General features: G+C 45.4%; 2 protein-coding genes across 3 annotated transcripts in view; both read right to left on the bottom strand.

The window, feature by feature from the left end:
- The window catches only part of INPP4A (inositol polyphosphate-4-phosphatase type I A), a 192,594-nt gene extending 189,117 nt beyond the window's left edge, over positions 1–3,477 (bottom strand). Inside the window, exon 1 of the mRNA XM_059720974.1 lies at positions 3,401–3,477. The gene's annotated coding sequence lies outside the window, so the exon portion shown is untranslated. The remainder of the gene's footprint in view (positions 1–3,400) is intronic.
- Positions 3,478–10,477: 7,000 nt separating this feature from the next.
- Positions 10,478–19,075, bottom strand: LOC102564024 (cytochrome c oxidase assembly factor 5). 2 transcript variants are annotated; one of them, XR_362730.4, is made up of 4 exons: positions 18,956–19,075; positions 18,022–18,105; positions 11,510–11,601; positions 10,478–10,849 (listed from the first exon to the last, which is right to left on the bottom strand). XR_362730.4 is itself a non-coding variant. In XM_006259340.4 (3 exons), the coding sequence occupies exons 1-3, from the start codon at positions 19,055–19,057 to the stop codon at positions 11,560–11,562; spliced, it is 228 nt and encodes a 75-aa protein (XP_006259402.1). In that variant the 5' UTR covers positions 19,058–19,075; the 3' UTR covers positions 10,478–11,559. The 2 variants fall into 2 exon arrangements, 1 of the variants encoding a protein (XP_006259402.1); XM_006259340.4 differs by having other exon boundaries at positions 10,478–11,601.
- Positions 19,076–19,092: the final 17 nt, after the last annotated feature.

Raw genomic sequence — 19,092 nt, forward strand, 5'->3', positions numbered from 1 at the left:
ACCAGCTGTCAGTAACACCCCTCTGCAAGTGATGAACTTCCTCTTGGAGGCTCCTTTTACTTACAATGCTCATCTCTTCCGCCTTTCCTATTCCATTTGGCCCACTGCACCCTCTCCATCAGATTTGTTCTTCACCCCTTTTCATTTCTGCCTCACATGATTTGGTGGCCAGAAAGAGAACAATTTCTAACTGGATGAGGCAGCACAAGTACAAGAACATTACAAAGGGGAAAGAAAAGCAGCTATGGCTGCAGAAAGTACAGGGCAAGCCCATGAACATAATTCTGCATGGGGCCTGAGGCAAATGGGAAACGCTATGTTTTTGTCTGGGGTGAATAGTAAATCCAGATATTCAGCCCAAGATTGTTTAAATGTGTTTGCCTGATCACTGTGGATCCAGAAAAGCCATTTTAGAAAGCCATCATATGGTTTCCAGAGCTTTTAGTTACAGGATGACCATATTTCCTCAAAACAGAACACTCTGCTTGCCCCCTCCCTGCTCTCCAGCATACTCAACCGTTCTGCAGCTGAACTCTGGCAACCAGCTGAGCACATCCGAGAACAGTAGCAGTTGGTAGGACATCAAACCAGTCCCATTTTAAAGACCCAACACAGGTATCCCACTAAACATGGGAAAAAAAGCATTTATTTGACCAAACCAACAGGACAGCTAGGACAGGTATTTAAAATGAGACTGCCCTGGCAAAAGCAGGACACGTGACTACTATATTTAGTTGGTGAGATGATAGTTCCACATTAAACCCAGGGAAAAGGAGGTACAGCTCACCAAGGGCAGAATACAGGACAATACGAGAAGGGGAGAGAGGCAGGTTTGTTAGAATGACAACTCAGGGTTCAGACAATGAACAGCATGTAAAATGGAAGTGTAGATCAAAGGTGTGTACCGTGTCCTAACGAATCGCTGATGTCACATCAAAGAATCTTGCTTTCTGTCTTTAGCATGTGTTATGCCTCTAAGTAATATCAAATCAAAGGATGAGGAATGGCATCTTCCAGTATCTGGTATTTGACAACGTAAACTGAAGGGCTCTGCCTTCTTCTTTTTAATCCTTTTGCTTTTTAATTTGAAAAAAGGTCCCCAGATACCCCCTGCCACAGAATCTGATGCAAGAGGCACAACCAATCCCTTAAACAGCATTACCATAATCATAATAATGCACTTGACTGTTAGTGTAATTAATATCATCCTCATGCAAAGTACTAGGGTTTATTTATAAAAATGCTAAAATTCAAATGGATGCAAAGGTCCGCTGTGCTTTCACACCACTCTGTTCCTCCAAAAGTCAGCACTGGAGGTCAGCAAGCAATGGGAGGACGGTTATCTGGGTTTAGGGTTATATTCTTCCTGAGGTCATGTTGCTTGCTGAATTTAATCTTCAGAGGCAAAACAGCTCAAAGAATGAGATTTAAGAACAAAAGGCTTTGAGAGAAGCACAGGCGTAACATGGTTTTTACAAGGGGAAACAGACACCCTTGTTTCCAGGACAACCACACACTGTCAACCTCACCTCACCTGACACAACCGAGCATTTGAGCGCACGTGCACATACTAAGTTTTCTGTATGAGTTAAGGCTAGAAAACCACAACCGTATTAGCTTGCTCTTCACCGTAGATAAGAATGAATATACATTACAGGCTTCTGCTAGCAGCTGTATCAGTTAAAGGTATGAAGAGCTGTAGCTTAAGTGGTATCCTGTGACAGGTGTGCCTGCACAAGCCCCTAGTCTTAATGCACTTGCACTGGCAGAACTGTGCTGTGGTTCTCTTTGGAAGAACGGAGGGGAATCAATATTAACACGTCTTGATGCAAAGCACAACTTGGCTGCTATTTTTGCTCATGCACTCAGAGCGCTTTGCTGGTCTAGCATACTATTCCTCCTAGCCCAGTAACATGCTGCCAGAGTAGGGTGTAGCCATACTGTGGTATCACAGCACCCATTTACAAAGTCAAAAAACATGCAAAAAGCAAACACGTCACCTTCTTTCCTCTATAGTTTGCCAACACAGGGAGAACATCTAAAATAGTTATTCCAGAAGAGGTGTCTCTGAAGGCTCTTACACCCAAATCCCGCCCCCCACACCCCTACCATAGGGGCCAATTTAGCATAACTTCATTTCAAAGCAGAGGTTAAGGGATCCACTCTCTTTTCTTAGCCTACTCCTCCACCCGCCAGGAACTGGTTGGCAATCTAAGGGGCCTACGGGCAGAATAAGACCCACCATGCGACTGTATTCAGCCTGTGAAGCCAGAATGTCAGCACTCAGTTTCTTGAGGTTAGAAAACCACAATCTCTTAGCTTGCTTTCCACCACTGATATTGGTGAAGTCGAGGTGACCAGCTTCTATGGGCAGCTGTATCAGATAAAGGTGCAAAGAGCTGCAGCCTGAGCAGCGCCCTGTGACCTAGCTGTGCCAGCAGAAGCCCCTCCACTCGGTGCGTTTACACTGATGCACTTATACTGGCAGACCTGTGCTGTAGTGCTCTTTGGAAGAAGGGATGGGGATTAATATAGCAGCACAACTTTGCTGCTATTTATGTGCATGCCCTGAGAGTGCTTTGCCAATCTGGTACACTATTCCTCCTAGCCAGGTAGGGGTATGTAGCCCTACTGTGGTATCACCCATTCATGAGAAGTCAAAACACGTGCAGAAGCAAACACGCCCTCCTCTTTACAGACCCCTAGAAAACAAAGGTCGGGAGGGCTCTCAACTTGTTTTGTACCAGGACAGTCCCAACCCAGTGCCCCTCACTACCAACCTGCTGCCCCCAACCCCATAATGTGTGGGGCAGGGGTTGGGTGTGTGGGGGGCAGGGGGCCCCTGGCAGGCTGGACTCTGCCTGCCTCCAAGGAGAAAGCTGCAGTTTCCCCATGTTTCTCTCCTTTGAAGGAGAATCCATTTTTAATGTTTGCTTGCAACCCTTTCACATATTCCTGCACCCCGCTTTTAGGTTGCCACGCACAGGTTGAGAAACGCTGCACTAGGCAAAGCAGGACCGCCCCCAACCGTCTCATCCCGGTCCAGCCGGGTCTTACAAACCTTCAGGGACAGAGGGCCCCGCCTCTCCCGGGGGCCGGTCCCAGTGCTTCACCGCCCTCCTCCTGAGAAAGTGCTTCCTAACCTCCAGCTTGAATCCCCTGCCTGAGGCTTGAGCCCGGTGCTCCTCATCCTCTCGCCTGCCCCCACCGACCGGCCCCGCTCCGGGACCCGCCTTCAGGCTGCTGTCAAATCCCCGCTCAGCCTTCCCCTCCGCGGACTCAGCCAGCCCCGCTCCCGCAACCCCCCGCACGCGTCTGGCCCTGCCCTTCCCCGCGGGCGCGGGCCCGGCACCCCGGAAGTGGCGCCCTCACAGGCTCCCCCGCGCCCACCACCCCCTACCTCGGGGCCGCCGCCGCCGCCCTGCTCGGCCGCGCCGCCAGCTGCGCCGGGCTCCGGCTCCCACCTGCCCGTGCGCATGCGCAGCTCGCCAGACCACTCGGCGCACGCGGCCCCGCCCTCTCCCGCTGGCCCCGCCCCCGGCCGGTAAATACCCGCCGCCTTGCAACGGCCCCACCTCCTGCCGCAACGGCAAGGAGGGGGCACCCAGTCCAGAGGCCCATCCAGCGTGTACACCCTTCTGTACGCGCGCCCCCCTCAGGACACACGTACATACATACAGCCGGATACACACCCCTAGGCGAAGCCATGCCTGTATGTGCCCGCGGGCACGCACCCCAGCATGGGATACTCCCCTCTCTGAACAGCGATGTGTACAACCCATATATGTATGCACACAGGTACACTCACTCGTAGCCCTAGGTAAAGCCATGCCTGTATGTGCCTGCACCCCACCATGTGCACACACCCTTGTATTCTCTTGCATTTCAGATCATGTATTGTTTTAAGTCAAATAAGCATGCGTTACTCAGACCTCTGTATCCCATCTTACTCCCTTATTACATGTTTAAAAAACTGGTGCATAGATATCCAAACTGGCCACAGTGTATTGATAAGCATGGAGGTAGGAAGAGGAGAGAATCCTTTTCCTGATGAGACTTCATGAAGAAATCTCTTACGTTTTCTTTTACTCTCTACCTTCAGACATTTTTAAAATGTGCTAAGTAATATTTCTCAATAGTTAGCTACTTCCCTTCCTGTAAGAGTGGTAAGCATCTGCTGTAATGGGAACAAGTGGAAATGGAAGTACAGCATGCTGCACTGCCTTGTGTTAGCTGGTCCCATGCAATTAACTCTCACTTGAAAACAGAGGTGTATTCACCCCCATTCATGTGCACACAGGTACACACGCACACATCCCTGCCTGTAGACAGGTGCCTGTATGCACATGCACAGGTGTGCACCCCCCCCACCTGTGTGCACACCCCAGTATGTATACACAGGTGTACGCACCCCTCTATAGGTACACCCTCCCCTCTATGTGCACATGCATACATTCATGTATGCAGACATGCCTGTATGTACACACAGGTCCACCCATGTGTACACAGTCACACATGTGGGAGTTTGCCATTAACCCACTTTCCAAGTATGACCCAGCCCATTCAGGCCCCATCTCCTACTGCCAGAAAGTAGGTGCAGCTTCAGCAGCTGGGCCACTATGTACCAAGACAAGAGCTAGCCATTTCTTACACACTTGCCTTCTCATCAAGGAGCCCTAAAGTGAACCAAGCTTCACTTTGCAACCCTGCTTGTTCGGAAGTGACCTCACAATTCCACCATAATCCCATGGATTACCAAAAAGTGAGGAGGCTGATATCCCTTTGGGATGGGGCACAGGGCCCTTCAATAATCCTTAGTCTCCAGGAAATGTGGCTTTAAATAAAATCTCAAGTATAATAAAATCTAAGATAAAAATCACAGGAGTTAAAAAGCAGTGGAAGATGCCTGAGCCATAAGACATTTAAGGGTATTTGCTCCAGGAAGAACTTCAAGGAGGACAGAAAAGGTACCTAGGGGCTCATATTTACCACAAACGTCTTTTGTTTTGTTTTGGTTTTTTTTTTTGGGGGGGGGGGGGGGGAGGGGTTATTCAATTAAACCTATGTTCCACTGTTTAATTTAAACTTTCAGGAACCTAAGATGGGAAGGGTTTTCTGGATCATTGAGTCCAGGCCCCTGCATTCACAATCATGCATCCAAGGAACCCCCAGTATTGCTACTCCAAACTCTCACAGAAGTACAAGCAAAAATACCCCAAACACCAAGAATACACTGTATCAGTGATTCTCAACCTTTATTGTACCAGGACCCATTTGTAAACATCAATGACCAGTCCTGACCCAGGGCCCCTCACTCCTGACCTGCAGCCCCCCATCCCCAGACCTCCAGTGTGTGCGGTAGGGGGCCCAAGCAGCCCTTCCCAGGCTGGAACGCTGCCAGTCTTTAAGGGAAAGGCTATGGTTTCCCATGTTTTTCTCCTTTAAAGGAGAATCCATTTTTAAAGCTTGTTCACGACTATTTCATATATTCTTCCGACCCAGTTTTGGTTCACGACCCACAGGTTGAGAATCACTGCCCCATAACAGGAGTTAGTTACCTTGTAAGGCTGTGGGCCAGACTGACTCTGTTTAGGTCAAGAAGTAGGTGGTGGGTAGATGTTTCTCTTCTCCTCCCCCTCCCAGCAGCACTGGGAGAGAAACTCCAGTAGAAACCCTCCTGATCAAATGGCTCCATGGGCTTGGTTGTTAAGCCCTGCCCTAGAACACACTCGAGGTAGAAGCAAGGCAAATGAGGGAAGCTAAAAAATTCTGCAGGTGGATTTTCAGAAACTGACACTTTTGCTTCTAAGAAGTCACAAAGAGCACCTATATGTGCCTGAACACATACTCCCTAATCAGCACACTACAACAGCCTTGGCATTACGTGTATTCAGTGTCCCCACACTTCAAAATGGCAGGGGGACACTTTAACTAAAGCTTGTCGAACGAGCTGTAGTTGAAGTGCCCCCACCACCATTTTGAAGTGTGGGACACTGAATACACAAATTGCTGCAGGCGCTTTAATTAGAGGAGCTCCTGAAAGCTGCTCTAATTAGAGCACCCACCCCCGACCCCAGAGCACATGTAAAGATGTCCAAATAGGTGAAATCACCAAACAGTTTTGCTTCTGGCTCTTCCCTGACACTAGAAGATGTTTTAAAAATAAACTGTTTTAACCAAAGAACTCTATTTTAGAAGCCTACATTTTCCCCATCCAACTCACTTCCCCACAGAAACGTAAAATGAAAAAATAGAAAACCAAGGGAGAACCATCTCACTTCTTAACTTTCAGGACTACCACCACCTCATAATAGGCCAGGATCTAGTCAGATTCTGCAAAAACCTGTCTTATGTGCATGGCCTAATTTCAGTAACAGTAATTAAAACTTTAATTAACTTGTTCTTGAAAAAATATCCAATCAAATTTTGCATAAAGAGGCCCTGATAAACACTCTATTTTTCTTATCTTCATTTGACCTCCATAACCTTCTACATTTAAAGAAGTATGAGCACTTTAAAAATTGGCAAAAGACTCCATTAGCAGTCATCAATCTTGGCAGACCATGGAGACTGCACTTTTGGTGGGTTACAGGGTACCACCACAGCTGCTTGAGTGGCTGAGGAGTCCAATGCATGACAAGCAGACTCTCCAGCAAGTTGCACACACAAACTTAGTTGCGCCAGTATGCAAAACACCATTTTGTTTTGCCTGCCTCTGATGCCTCTTCTCTTTCTCATCATTGACCTACTACATCTCAAAGTGATGTAGGTCCCGCTTCATGGCAGCTTTCTACTAACAGCGATCTGAAGTGACTGAATCCCAGCTTTGGCCACCAATGCGCAGCTCACAAAGGTTTTTCTTGCAGACATCAACCAAACAGTTTTGGCCATCCAAGTTGATTCTTGCCAGTAGCCAGCTCATCATAGATTTGACCATCACTCAAATAATTCTCGTGTCCTACCCAAGGGAGGCTTCTCTGTCTCAGGAGCACAAACATACTGGGTATCATGGCCCATTCCAGAACAGAAAAGTTGGAGATTTTGTCATGCTGTGTTATACCCAAGATATGGCACAGACATCAAAGATGGAAACCGTTCAGTTTTCTTTCTTCCTTGGCATAAGGAGTCCATGTTTTCCTGCCATACAAGAGAGAGCTAAGTACACAAGTGTTGTAAATAGATATTTTTGTTGAGATGTAGATGGACATCTTATATTGAGGCAAAAACTCAAAAGAATGAGTAATTCATCAGACAAAAAAAACCCAAAAAACTTGTAAAGAATTAAGAAAGAAACATTGGGCATATAAAAACAACAGCTTAAACCACACATGGAAGTTGGCAGTGTTTTGTCAACTTACTCATTTCTGTCGTAAATAAAATCCCTACAGAGGGTTAATATTTTCTCTTAATTTCACCCAAGAAATGTAGCAGATAGCTGCTAGTGGAAAACTGCCATGAAGCGGGACCTACATCACTCTCAGAGATAGCAGAACGGTTTGAGTCTCTTGGGCAATTACGCAATAAAAATATTTTTAGACAGGACATTATTCTTCACAAGATTAGAATGGAGCAAATTCTCTCTCTTAAGTCATTTAGATAATCATTTAAAGATGCAAGGTTCATACAACTTGCTGTGTGTCCTAGATACTTTAACAGTTCTGTTTTCAGGCTATGAAGCCCTAACACGGTGTTTTTACCTTGAATAAAGTACAAATTCAAAATGGTAACCTTAGGGCACCAACAGAGTATTTATGAAATACTGAAATATCAAATACCAAATACTTTATTAAAATGTAACAATGACTGATCCCCTTTAGAGTATATTCAATGAGAAGGATGACCTAAATACTTACTTATATTCGGCCAGAGGATTTTTAGGTGAAGTTTCTGGTGATGGTTCTAAATTTAGTTTGATGATTTGGTTCCTGCTTCTCACCACAGCAGCAATCATCTGAGACTTCAAAGTTACAATCCCTCCCTTAAAGAAGATTTATGTTTGGGAGCCCTTGTCTTTGAGTCCCCAAAATATCCCAGTAATATTTCACAACTAAGACCTGACAAGGTTCAGAGTAGGCATATGAGATGATTGACCTTTCCTCAATTTTTCCTATGAAGGAAAGAAATGAGTAGTATATCTGATTAAAGTACTGGGCAGACTCTTCCGAGCATTATGACATTTTTAAAAATGTTTTGTGCTTATACAAAAATTGACAGGCACATTTTATAAATCCCAAACAAAAACAGAAACAAAAAGAGAACTTGATAAAAAAGTGCTTGTACAAAACAGACAAATATATATATTTTTATATTAAACTAGCAGACCACTGCACAAGTAAAAAAAATATATGATTTGTGGGTTTATCATTGCAAACACCAGTCTATCTTGTGACACATCCTCCCGTTGGCAGCAAATACAAAATTTATCAGAAAAAGATTTAACTTCCTTTTAAGCAGCTGCCTTGTAATAAAGTAGCCAGAGATTCACAAGTCCAACATGAAACCAAAGCTATTGGTTTAAACGACAGCATGAGTAGCATAAGTACATGGCTACCCCCTATGTAAAAATCAGCTTCATGGGATCGTATGCCATCATCCATTACACAAGAAGAAAATTTATGTAATCTGTCTCCTCATTTCCTAATCTTGTTTCCTATTCAGGTTGGCTAAACTTTGATTTCTCCATTAAAGAGTTGTACAAGGTCTTGAGCCTAAAAAACAAACAAATCAATTTCCACTGCCACTTACTCCCTAAAAAGCCTGCACAGTAGCCACTTTTAAACTTCTTTAATATTAGCTGAAAAAGACCTACTTAAAAACTAGTTTAATTTGATCAAATACTGAATAAATTGAACATATTTAGGGACTCGATTTTTAAAAAAAGTTTCTTGCTTTCTCTCGTCTCCTGTTTAGAGGCCATGTTTCTGTGTTCATCTTTTATAAAAGGAACACATTCATCACATTATTTCCTGAGGACACTACCATATTTTTCAGGTACAAAATATTTTAGAAAAGGAGAGCAGCTTAATGGAAGGATTCAAATGTCCACAGCAGAGGGACAGGCCATCTTTTGGTGTGACATACAAGAAATATGCCCTGCCCTGGTCAGTTAAAAAGTCTCAGAAAAAAAACTGGCAAAGTTTGTAGCTAGGTACAAGAAACATCTGTATGCAGATACTGAACTAATGTCTGGAAAGGTTCTTTATTCTGTATCCTACCCCAAGGCTTCCCTTTGGAACCAGTACAGTTCTACACTGTACCAAGAGGGGTGGACTTGCTGGGAGAGGCATGCCTTTGTGCCCCCTTAGTTTGGATGACTAAGGGAGGCATCTTTATGGGATTCAGACTAAAGGAAGCACCCTAAGTTCCTGCACTGGGTCAAGCACCCTCCAGGTCTATAAAGCCTGTGCATTTCAAGAGGTACAGAGCCACTAACAGACCAAGACTGTGGTGGCAGCACTGTCCCCAGGCTCGCGGATGTGCTCCAGGAAGGGGGTCAGCTGGACATGAGGTACCTCAAGGAGGCACTCAGAGCCTGGCAGGAGGACGGGCGCAGAATTTTTTTTTAAGAATTATTGATAAGTTTAGTACAATATTGTTTTGTTTGTTTGTACGCTGTACTTTTTTTTGTTTGTTTTAAACTGCTGGTGCAAATCTTGCTGCATTTTCAAGGTGTAAGGTTTATTAAACAGTTAGGACAAAGTACATAGTCTGTTTCCTCTGGAGACAAGCTACTTCAAGAGCAAAAGCCAAAGGAAGGGTCTTGGGGAACTGCACTTGCATAACAGCTGCATAACAGGGAAAATTGAATGGCACTGTATAGCAAAAAATTCCTGATATCAAAATACTTAGATGTTATACAGACACACAGATCTGGCATTGGGAGAAGACATTCCCAATACAAAAACTGAATTACATTTTTCCTTTTTCTTCACATTTATTCTTCAATTTTCCCAGCTTAACTATTTTATGATTTATGAGATTACAAATTTGTAAATTAAGTAGTGCAAAAGAAAACTTTCAGCTTTCCTACAGGTTCAACAACAATCAATTTAAATTAATACAAATGGCAGTTTGAAAATTATATATCTATATAGACATTTTACGGTATTTAAAAAGGAGTGAGAAAGCAGGAAACACAGAAAGTTAAAAAGTTACAAAATGGGTTTATGGAATGTAGTTCCTGTTTGATGATTTTTTTTAAAAGGGTGGAATTGCAGTAAAGTGTTTCTGTTTGAGAAGACTAAAGGAGTCCTCCCATAAGGAAATTGGGAGATTCTTGTAAACTAAGGTCTTCTAGATAAAGATAAGTCAGTATTCTTCTAAACTGCTGGTTAAGTGAAAAAAGGAGACATTTAACCACCCTAAAATCTTGACCTACAGCTTCTTAATTTTATTACTATTTGTTAGAATGAAGTTGCAGTTCCCCGAAAAGCTTCAGTGATTTTGTGACAAGAACAAATATTTGAGACAACCAGAATTATTTTAGAGAACCCAAATTTTAATGCAGCTTTCCAACAGTAAGAGGCTATAATGCATTAATACATTTTACACTAATAATCCTATTCAAATGTTGTAACACAGCAGTGCTCAACCACTACAGCCCTCCAGGCTAGATGAGTGGTGTGGGGCTGGTCTGTGAGCCAGATCCAGGTTGGTCCACGGGGTATGCTTGCAGATGCAATGTGGCACGCTAGTGTGATTCTGGAAGCCGCACGCAGTTGCGGTGCCACTGCATGCTGGCACAGCCCCGTCAGCTGGATCTGGTTGCAGCAATACCGTGCATCCGTCCAAACTAGCATGTGGGGCTCTGGATCTCAGGGTTCCCCCCCACAAGTCCAGAAATTTGGCACTGAGGGGAAGAGGAAGCAACATTAATTGCCGTGGCTCTGGGAAAAATTAACCCGCTACTTCTCCCCTGCCACCAAATATTGGGACCCCTGGTGAGCACTACAGGCCAAAGAACATGGCTCCGTGGCTTCGAGGTTGAGCCCCACTGTTGCAGCAGGATAAAATAAATGTCACTGGTCATGAGTGACTGCACAGATACCAATGCTACTCTTAAATAATCTGGAATAACTCCTTATTGAGCAACATAAGCCCCTGGGGAAGGAAGTGACTAACACATACATTTCTTAGTCTTACCAGTTTAGGAAACGAGCCCTATTCCTAGGTCTCCTGAATGACAATGCAAAACAATAGTACCAACCTCCATCACTGAGTAATATTTACTGTGACAGCATTTCAAGGTTTTTAGATGCATTATAATTTAATACCCAAGAGGGAATCTAAACTTGAAAATAAACACCTGATACTGCTCTAGCTCATTTTGTAGTTCATAAAATGTATTAAAAATGCACTAAAGTTCTCATGTCAACCAGAACAGCCACCCTAATTACTTTCTTGTTAGCATTTTGAGGTTAATGGACATTTATTAGAGTCCTTGAAATAGGTATTTTCCATGGGAATATTGCATGACTGACAGGGTACAACAGATATATTCTTGTTTTACTTAAGGTAATGATGTATCCATGATTCCCCAGGCTGGCACTCAGAAAGGCTTCAGTATCCTTTCCTTCCTCTGAATCTTGATCTGGAATCCAACTGAAGATTGAAGAATAATTAAGTCAACATATTGCTAAATATGATACAACTGCTAAAGGAATTCCCTACAAGTACCTGCATTTCTATTCCCGGCACTTTACAAACAGGTGTACCATAAGGCAAAGGTCAGCAGAGAAAGAAAGAAATACAATTTCCGGTGAGAGCTGAGCTGCACTACCTTCAGACATGTCACTCATGTTAAACATTAATTGACTGATGAGCAGGCATCCTGGTTCTCTGACAAACAACCCCCACAATTTTCAGATTTAAAAAAAGTAACCCAAAATACACATTTTTTCATAATTAAAATGAAACACCGCTAATATATATGTGGTGTTTCAGTTTAATCATGGAAAAATATGGATCTTGGAAAAATGGGGATTTTTTTTTTTAAATCGGAGAAAACCAGGATCCCTGCTACTCACAAGTCAGTTGCATGTAAACATATAGCAGAAAGAGAGGCATAATTTGGGTCTGCAACTGTTCCTCTCACCTTAAGTTACCAGTCTTCAAGGAAGCTAATACTCTGGCTGTACTGTATTGCTACAGCCTTAAAATGAAGAATTTACTGCTCAGAATTCACTGATATCACAGAGTAAATACATAAAACATAAGACTGGCCAGACTGTGCAAGAATGCATATGTACCAATTAGTCACCATACTGTGGTGAGGAACATATACACTCCCTGCATCCTCTACTATGAGGCCTGAAACTCTAATCATTTTAATCTGGTGTAAACAGTAGGACTGTATTCATTTGAAGACTTCATTTAAGATATGCTATATGTCTCACTAGTATCCTGAATATTAAATTGATTCCAGAGTAAAATTTTAAATGTGTGGCCTTGTAGTTTCACTGAGCAACAAACATGACTGTCTTGGGTCTTTGAATCAAGAAAAGGATAAAGAAGCAGTATCTTTTTAATACAGTTACGTCTGGCTTTTTGTATCTCAAAATAAAGGAATGTAGTCATTTTAATCAGTATCCATTTCATATTGAGATATTTGGCATTCTACTCCATTTTGTGTTATAACTGCATTAAACAGAAATGACTCCTATAAAGGTCATGAAAACATGGAGTTGATTTTAATACTGTCATTGTTACCTGTGTGTGCTCTTGTAGCAATACAAATGAAGCAAAACATTTGCAACTCTTGCATTTATGCATGGTAAAATTACTGTGATTTAGTTTATGTACCCTACTACAGGGGCATGGAGAGGTGATGGTTACAGTATACCAACTGATATGCACACTCTGCATTAATTCCCACTCCCTCCATATTTTTTTTTAGTTAGAAAGAAACTGCACTACAGAAACAATGTGCGGTAAACTGAACATGCAGTTGTATGACATTCCACTGTATATGAACAGTAAATATTATATATTTGGAGTCATTCCATCCCCCCTTCCTCCCCACCCCTCAAAAAAGTTAACTGTTCTTCCTTGAGTGAATTAAGAAAATTCACATTGTGAGGGAATATAAGGCTCTTACACATCAGTATCAATAAGATGGGAGAGCTTAAGTATGGTTCCACTTTGGTACATCCCCTTGATTCAAAATTAACAACTTTTAAAATGATTAGGTACTATATGTTGCTTAAAACCAGAAAGAAGCCACATGCTGGCCATGTCTGGAATAGTTTGATATGACTTTTTTTTTTTTTAATGTCATGCCCATATATACATGTAACCTTTCCATACAAGATATTCATAGCTAATCTTGGGAAACTCTTCCCATGCAATCTCACTTATTTTTAATAAATGGCTTCCAATCACAGTATGCAAAAACTAAGGCTCTTGGCAGATGCTACACTTCAGATGCAATTAATCGATATCTTAAAGTGTGACCCAGCCCAAGTTCAGGCAATTAACGTAACGATATGAAACCAGCCACAAAATTATTACCCAAAAAATGTGCAATAGTTTTGTGGCCGGTTCCCATCACACCTGAAATGAATGTGTGGCAGGGTGAACCACACCAGGTCTTGAATGGGCCCCAGGGCTGTCTCTGCTGGTCAATGATCAATCAGTCATTGGCAGCATTGGGACCACACTGAGATCAAAGAGGCCCTGGTCCCTTCTGGCTGACGGTCAGCTAACAATCGCAGCAACTGGCTCCAGGACCATACTGAGGCTTAAACCTTGCTGTGGTCCTGACACTGTCAACAATCAGTTGATTGTCAGCTGGCAGGGACTGCACTGGGGTTTGTGCATCCATACAGGACTGATGCTGCTGCCAGCCAGCTGACTGCTGGGTGGCTCCAGGGATCCAACCAGCCCTGGGGGGGCCTCTTGGAACCAACCAACAATCAGCTGATTGTCAGACACCTTCACCAGTACAGAAGGAGCACAGGATCATGATCCTGGGTCCACCCTGCACTGGCCAGTAGGACAAGATTGGGGTCTGATGAGTAAACCCAAAATCGCGTGTTCTGCTGTGGATATAGAGCATAACAGGAGGCACGATTATTGCGATCACAGATCAGATCCCATCATGCCTTTAACTGAACATCTCTCAGTGGCCTCAGGCTCAGATCCAAAAGGGAACTTAAACATATTGAGAATCTCTATGCCTAATTTTAGGCATCCAGAATGAAATTAAAAAAAACTGAGTTAGATGCCTAAATTCTATACGCAAACACATGGGGAGAATCAGAAACTGAAAAAGGAGATCTCAATAATTAACTGCCTTATTTAAAAACTGGTCTGCAGGAAATGCTGAATACCATGGTGCGTCTAAAATCCAGCATCTCTCCTCCAGATTTTGGTGCTTACCTATAGCTCTGAGTTAGGTACCTATGTGAAACCGGGATTCAGACCAAAAACACCCTCCTGCACCTAGATGCCTATGACAACCTTCAGAATCTGGATGACCAACTCCCTGTTTTCAAAACACAGTCAAAGTAGCAGGTGGCTCTGGTGCACATCCATTAGAAAAACTTAGTCAGGCTCCCATTTTGCTTGCTGGCCAATTAATCTTGGCTGCAGTGGCCCAGCTTCAACAAAAAGAGTGGGTAACCCACCCCACCCCAGCCTTCCCTACATCTCACTGTTAGAGGTGGAATATGAAGTTTTGAATAGACCCCTCCCTTTTGGTGCTGCGCAGGCTATAGAATCCAGATCTCTTCAACAGCTTAACACAGGGGGTGGCAACCTATGGCCTGTAGGCCAGATCCAGCCCGGGAAATCAATAGTATGCAGTTGCACCATGCCACCCATCACTTCTGCAGCCCTCCCTGCTAACTCTTTTGCACCTGTGCTTACCTTTGCTACATAATCTGCCTCTCTATTGCCACTACGGACAGGGACTGACAGTGAAGGTGAGCACAGGCAGCTTGGGTACTCCTGGAGTGGCAGTGAGGGGTGGAGATTTGCAGCCTTTGCAGCACAAGACAGCTTGCAAGCAGCAGCAAACAGTAACTACTACGCTATTGTATTTGGCAGGCATTATTTTCTCCACCATGTTTTTGATGAAAGCAGTTGTACCTGTTCAAGCCTGAAATTTTTCCTGGTCCTATTCAACTGCATCTTAGACAGGTTTCACTGCATATAACCTGATGTATTGTATTTAATGACTCCTGAAGCTTCAGGTGGAACCCAGAAGTTCATTAGCACTGTAAGTAACTAAGGGCTGTCTAATGCATTTCTTCCAATGTAGGCTGGACCAGACACATAAGCCTGATGACCAGGGATTCTGGTTTTCCCTGATAAAAAAAAAAGAATTGAAAATTCTCTAATAACATCCCCCAAATCCATAATTAAAACTAAAGGCCCCCTACAGCCCGCCCCCCACGCCCTACTGGTGCCCCTCATCCCCCCTGCACAGCCCCTCCAGCTCTGCTTGTGTCGCTTGTCCCTCACCCACAGCCCCTGCCCCCTTCAGCCCTGCCAGAGGGGGCCCCCAGCTGCCAGGACTATGGGACCAAGGACCCAGGTCCGCAGTCCCCTTCCCTGACAGGCAGCTGCTCTGCAAGAGAAAAAGCATGGAGCCGGCTCCCCCTGCTGTGCGCTTGGGCAGGGGCAGGTGTGGAGCTGGCTCCCAGCCACAGCACACACTCCCAGGGGGCAGAGGGGACCCACGTCCCCCAGATCTGTGCAGGGGGCAGGGTGGGTGCATGCTGTTGGCTTGTGCTCCCTGCCTTGCTGCCCTCTGCGCTGCAGAGACCCTGGGGGAGGGGAGCAGGGTGGGGAGCATGAGCCTGCAGCACGCACCCACCCCAAACAGATCTGGGGGGCATGGGCTCCCCCTGTCCCCAGGAGTGCATGCTGTGGTGGGGAACTGGCCCCACCCTCAAACAAGCCACCTGTGGCCTCATCCTGCTCCCCACCAGGGCTCTGAGGCAACACACTGCAGCCCTGAGCCTCAAGCCCCACACACTGCCCAGCAGGGCAGCAGCCCCAGCTCAGCCCAACTCCCTACCTATGGGGGCCTCAATCCCCCCCTCTTATTTGGAAGAGCTGCTGTCCAGGCTGCCTGGGGCCACGTGCATGTACATGCACGGCACCCCCTGCCTGGCTGCCCTGTTCCTGCTCCCTCCCAGTGCCCTGCAGGCTGGAACTCTGCCAGCCTACAAAGGGCTCGCTGAAAAACTACAAAATCCATGGGCTTCTCTGCAAAAATAAGAAATTGACATTTTACTCTAGTAAGGGGGGAAATCTGTAGTTTACTCTGTTTTTCCATGGGAAATGGAAAACCCAGATCCCTCCTGATGACCCTCCAGTGGTAGGACACGGGCTAGTTGGTACAGCTCCTGGAGCTGCTGCCGTAGGTGCCAACTTTGGTTTTTGCCAGTAGGTGTTTTATTTTATTTTTTTTAATTTTTTTTATGTGTTCCTATACCAAGCCACACACATGCCAAGAAGAGGCAGAGCATTACTTCAACCTGGCTCACCAGATGTGGTTTGTGGGTGCTGAGCACCTGCTAATTTTTTCTGTGGGTGCCTGAGCCCTGGAGCACCCATGGAGTTGGTGCCCATGGCTGCTGCATTGGTGCAACTCTAGATGAGCTGCCACTGATCCGAATTATCAGGGGCAACCAAGGACCCTGCATTTGGTAAAAGGAAAGGGTGTCGGGATGGGAGCAGGCAGCAGTGTTTGCCTCCTCAGTTCCAAAGCCATACCAGTAAGCAGTAGGGGTGTGCGAAATAGGCCCTATCCGAATCAGAGTCGAATTCAGCCCAAATCAGAGACAGTGATTCAATTCGTTGATTCGGATCACTATCCCTGATTTGATTTGGCCGAATCCGAATCTGAGGATTCAATGCTGTTTTGGAGAATCAGCAATTCGGCCATAGACACAGCTTTAAATGTTTTTTCTACATACCTCAAAGTACCAGGCATGGCTTGTGAATGCTGCAATGCTGGGGCAGATGGAGCGTCCCACAGGAACAGGGCAGGGGTGGAATCCACAGCATATTTGACAGCAGACCTGGAAGTGGACCAGAAGCACTTCCAGTCCACTTCCAGGTCCACCAGGGAGCGCGCTGGGCCCACCCTGGCTCGGCAGTTGGCCACAGGGGGACCCTGGGTGCGTCCCCAGACCCAGGAGGCACCAGTCACCGAGCTGGGGGGGCGCGGAGGGCCCCCCACACGCTCCCCAACAGATTCAGAAGTGCTTCTGATCTACTTCCGGGTCTGCTGCCAAGCGCACTGGGGACCTCCCACCCAACACTCCTGTGGAACGCTCCATCCATCCCACCATCTCAGCATTCACGAGCCACCTGGTACCTTGAGGTATGTAGAAAAAACATTTAAAGCTGCATCTATGTCCGAATCGCTGAATCCCTCCGATTCGATTCGGAGAGATTAAAGGGTCCTGATTTGATTTAGATTCAGCCACCGAATTGAACCAAATCTCTGCCAAGTCAAATCAGTGACCGAAGCTTCACACAGCCCTAGAAAGCAGCACCAGCAGCTGAACCAACAAGCCTTACAAAAGCGAGTTTAATCCCTCACAGGCCACATGTTGCCTCAGCTGCCACTTGGACAGCAGGGCTAAGTGATTTCAGTTAGGTATCCTCTTAAAACATCTGCTACTTGCATCTCCTCCAATGACCTCAGAGAGAAGATTTAGAATTCACCACTCCTTAAGTATCAAAAAGCCTCATCTATTGTTGATATTTAAAAACAAGCCAAACTTCACTGGTCACCTCCTATACAAATATCTAACTGCAGTGTTAAGCCTTCTCCAATGTAAATATCTCTTGCTGTATGATATCTGTTTCAACAAGGGATGCCTTGCGAATAATATTCAGTTATGCTTCTAATTGATCCTTAACAAATTTGACAAGAGTTGTTCTGTTTATCAATGCTAATTTGATTCAGTTTTATAGTGCAGTCTCTCTCATCAGCTCTCTAAAAAAAAAAAAATAGAGAAAAGCACCAGCATCAAAAATTAAGAAGCTTAAAACACTTACCGTGGATCTTTTGCATTCAAAAAATGAAATCTGCAAACTTCTGCAGTGTCCTTCCTTCAAGCATTGTTTGGGGCTTTTCCCTTCCTGTTAGGGCAAAATACAGGAGTGTAAAAATGGAGCAGCTCTCATTACTGGAAAGGGCAGTTACAGGTAAGGAACTGTTAAAGGCTTGGTTCAAGCTGCTAGAAGTCTGCCTTCAGTTTTTTTCAACAAGAGATGCTTCTGGGCCTAAATGGTGTGTCCTTCATTGCATTTAACTCCCAGGTGAGAAATTCTGAGAGCAGTAAAAGCCCAAGGAATAAATGTTTCATTTCCCACCCCTATAACAAATTTAGTAAAAGCTCAAACGGATGGTTTCAGTGACAGCGCAGGTGTCCGTAGCAACTGGGCGCCTTAAAAAACAAAGCCTCAACCCTTTTTTTGTTACTGAGAATCCAAGGGCTGTTTTTGTTCCTTGACGCCAGCTGGAGGTCAGGACCTCACTATTCATCACACCCAGAGAGCTAACTAGCTATGATAAAAACAAAGACCAGGGAGCACAGGGTCATTGCTAAGGTGGAACCCCCAGCTCCCTGTCATCTGACCCAAGGGGATCCCACGGGTATGGCAATTTGGCAGCAGGAAAGCAGTAGTACCGCCCCTTTTCTGAGCATGTGGGGAACTCCAGGCCCTGAGCTGAACCGGGGGCCCAATCCCAGCGTAGCAGGCTAGCAGGGGCGGGGCCGGGCCAGGGCCCCCAGGGGACGAATCCTGGCTGGGGGGCGGGGCCGGGACCCCCAGGGGACCAATCCTGGCTGCAGGGTGACTCGATCCTACGTCACGTGCGCCAGGTCTCGCGCTCCCGGCCGGTCACTGATTGGCTACCAACAGGCCTTCAACAGTCGTTAGAGGTAGTCGCGGCCAGGCGTTTCCCTCCCGCCCGGCCTTGGCGCACCTTCAGGACGCAATCGCTCTCCAGCAGGCAGGACTGCAGGTCCTCCCTGAACCCCGAGCAGGGTCGCCCGCTCTCCTCCTTCCCCTCATAGTACTTCGGCATCACCGCCCTGCTCGCTCCTTCCCGCAGCCGCCGTC

The sequence above is a fragment of the Alligator mississippiensis genome, chromosome 1, assembly GCF_030867095.1.
Source record: "Alligator mississippiensis isolate rAllMis1 chromosome 1, rAllMis1, whole genome shotgun sequence".
Classification (NCBI taxonomy): domain Eukaryota; kingdom Metazoa; phylum Chordata; order Crocodylia; family Alligatoridae; genus Alligator; species Alligator mississippiensis.

Excerpts from the sequence above, each read along its gene's own strand:
- LOC102564024 (XM_006259340.4), bottom strand. The coding sequence starts at position 19,057 with ATGCCGAAGTACTATGAGGGGAAGGAGGAGAGCGGGCGACCCTGCTCG. Across the intron at positions 18,106-18,955 it reads AGAGCGATTGCGTCCTGAAG|GAAGGGAAAAGCCCCAAACA; the intron begins GTGCGCCAAGGC and ends TTGCCCTAACAG. Across the intron at positions 11,602-18,021 it reads TTGAATGCAAAAGATCCACG|TTGGATTCCAGATCAAGATT; the intron begins GTAAGTGTTTTA and ends TTCAATCTTCAG.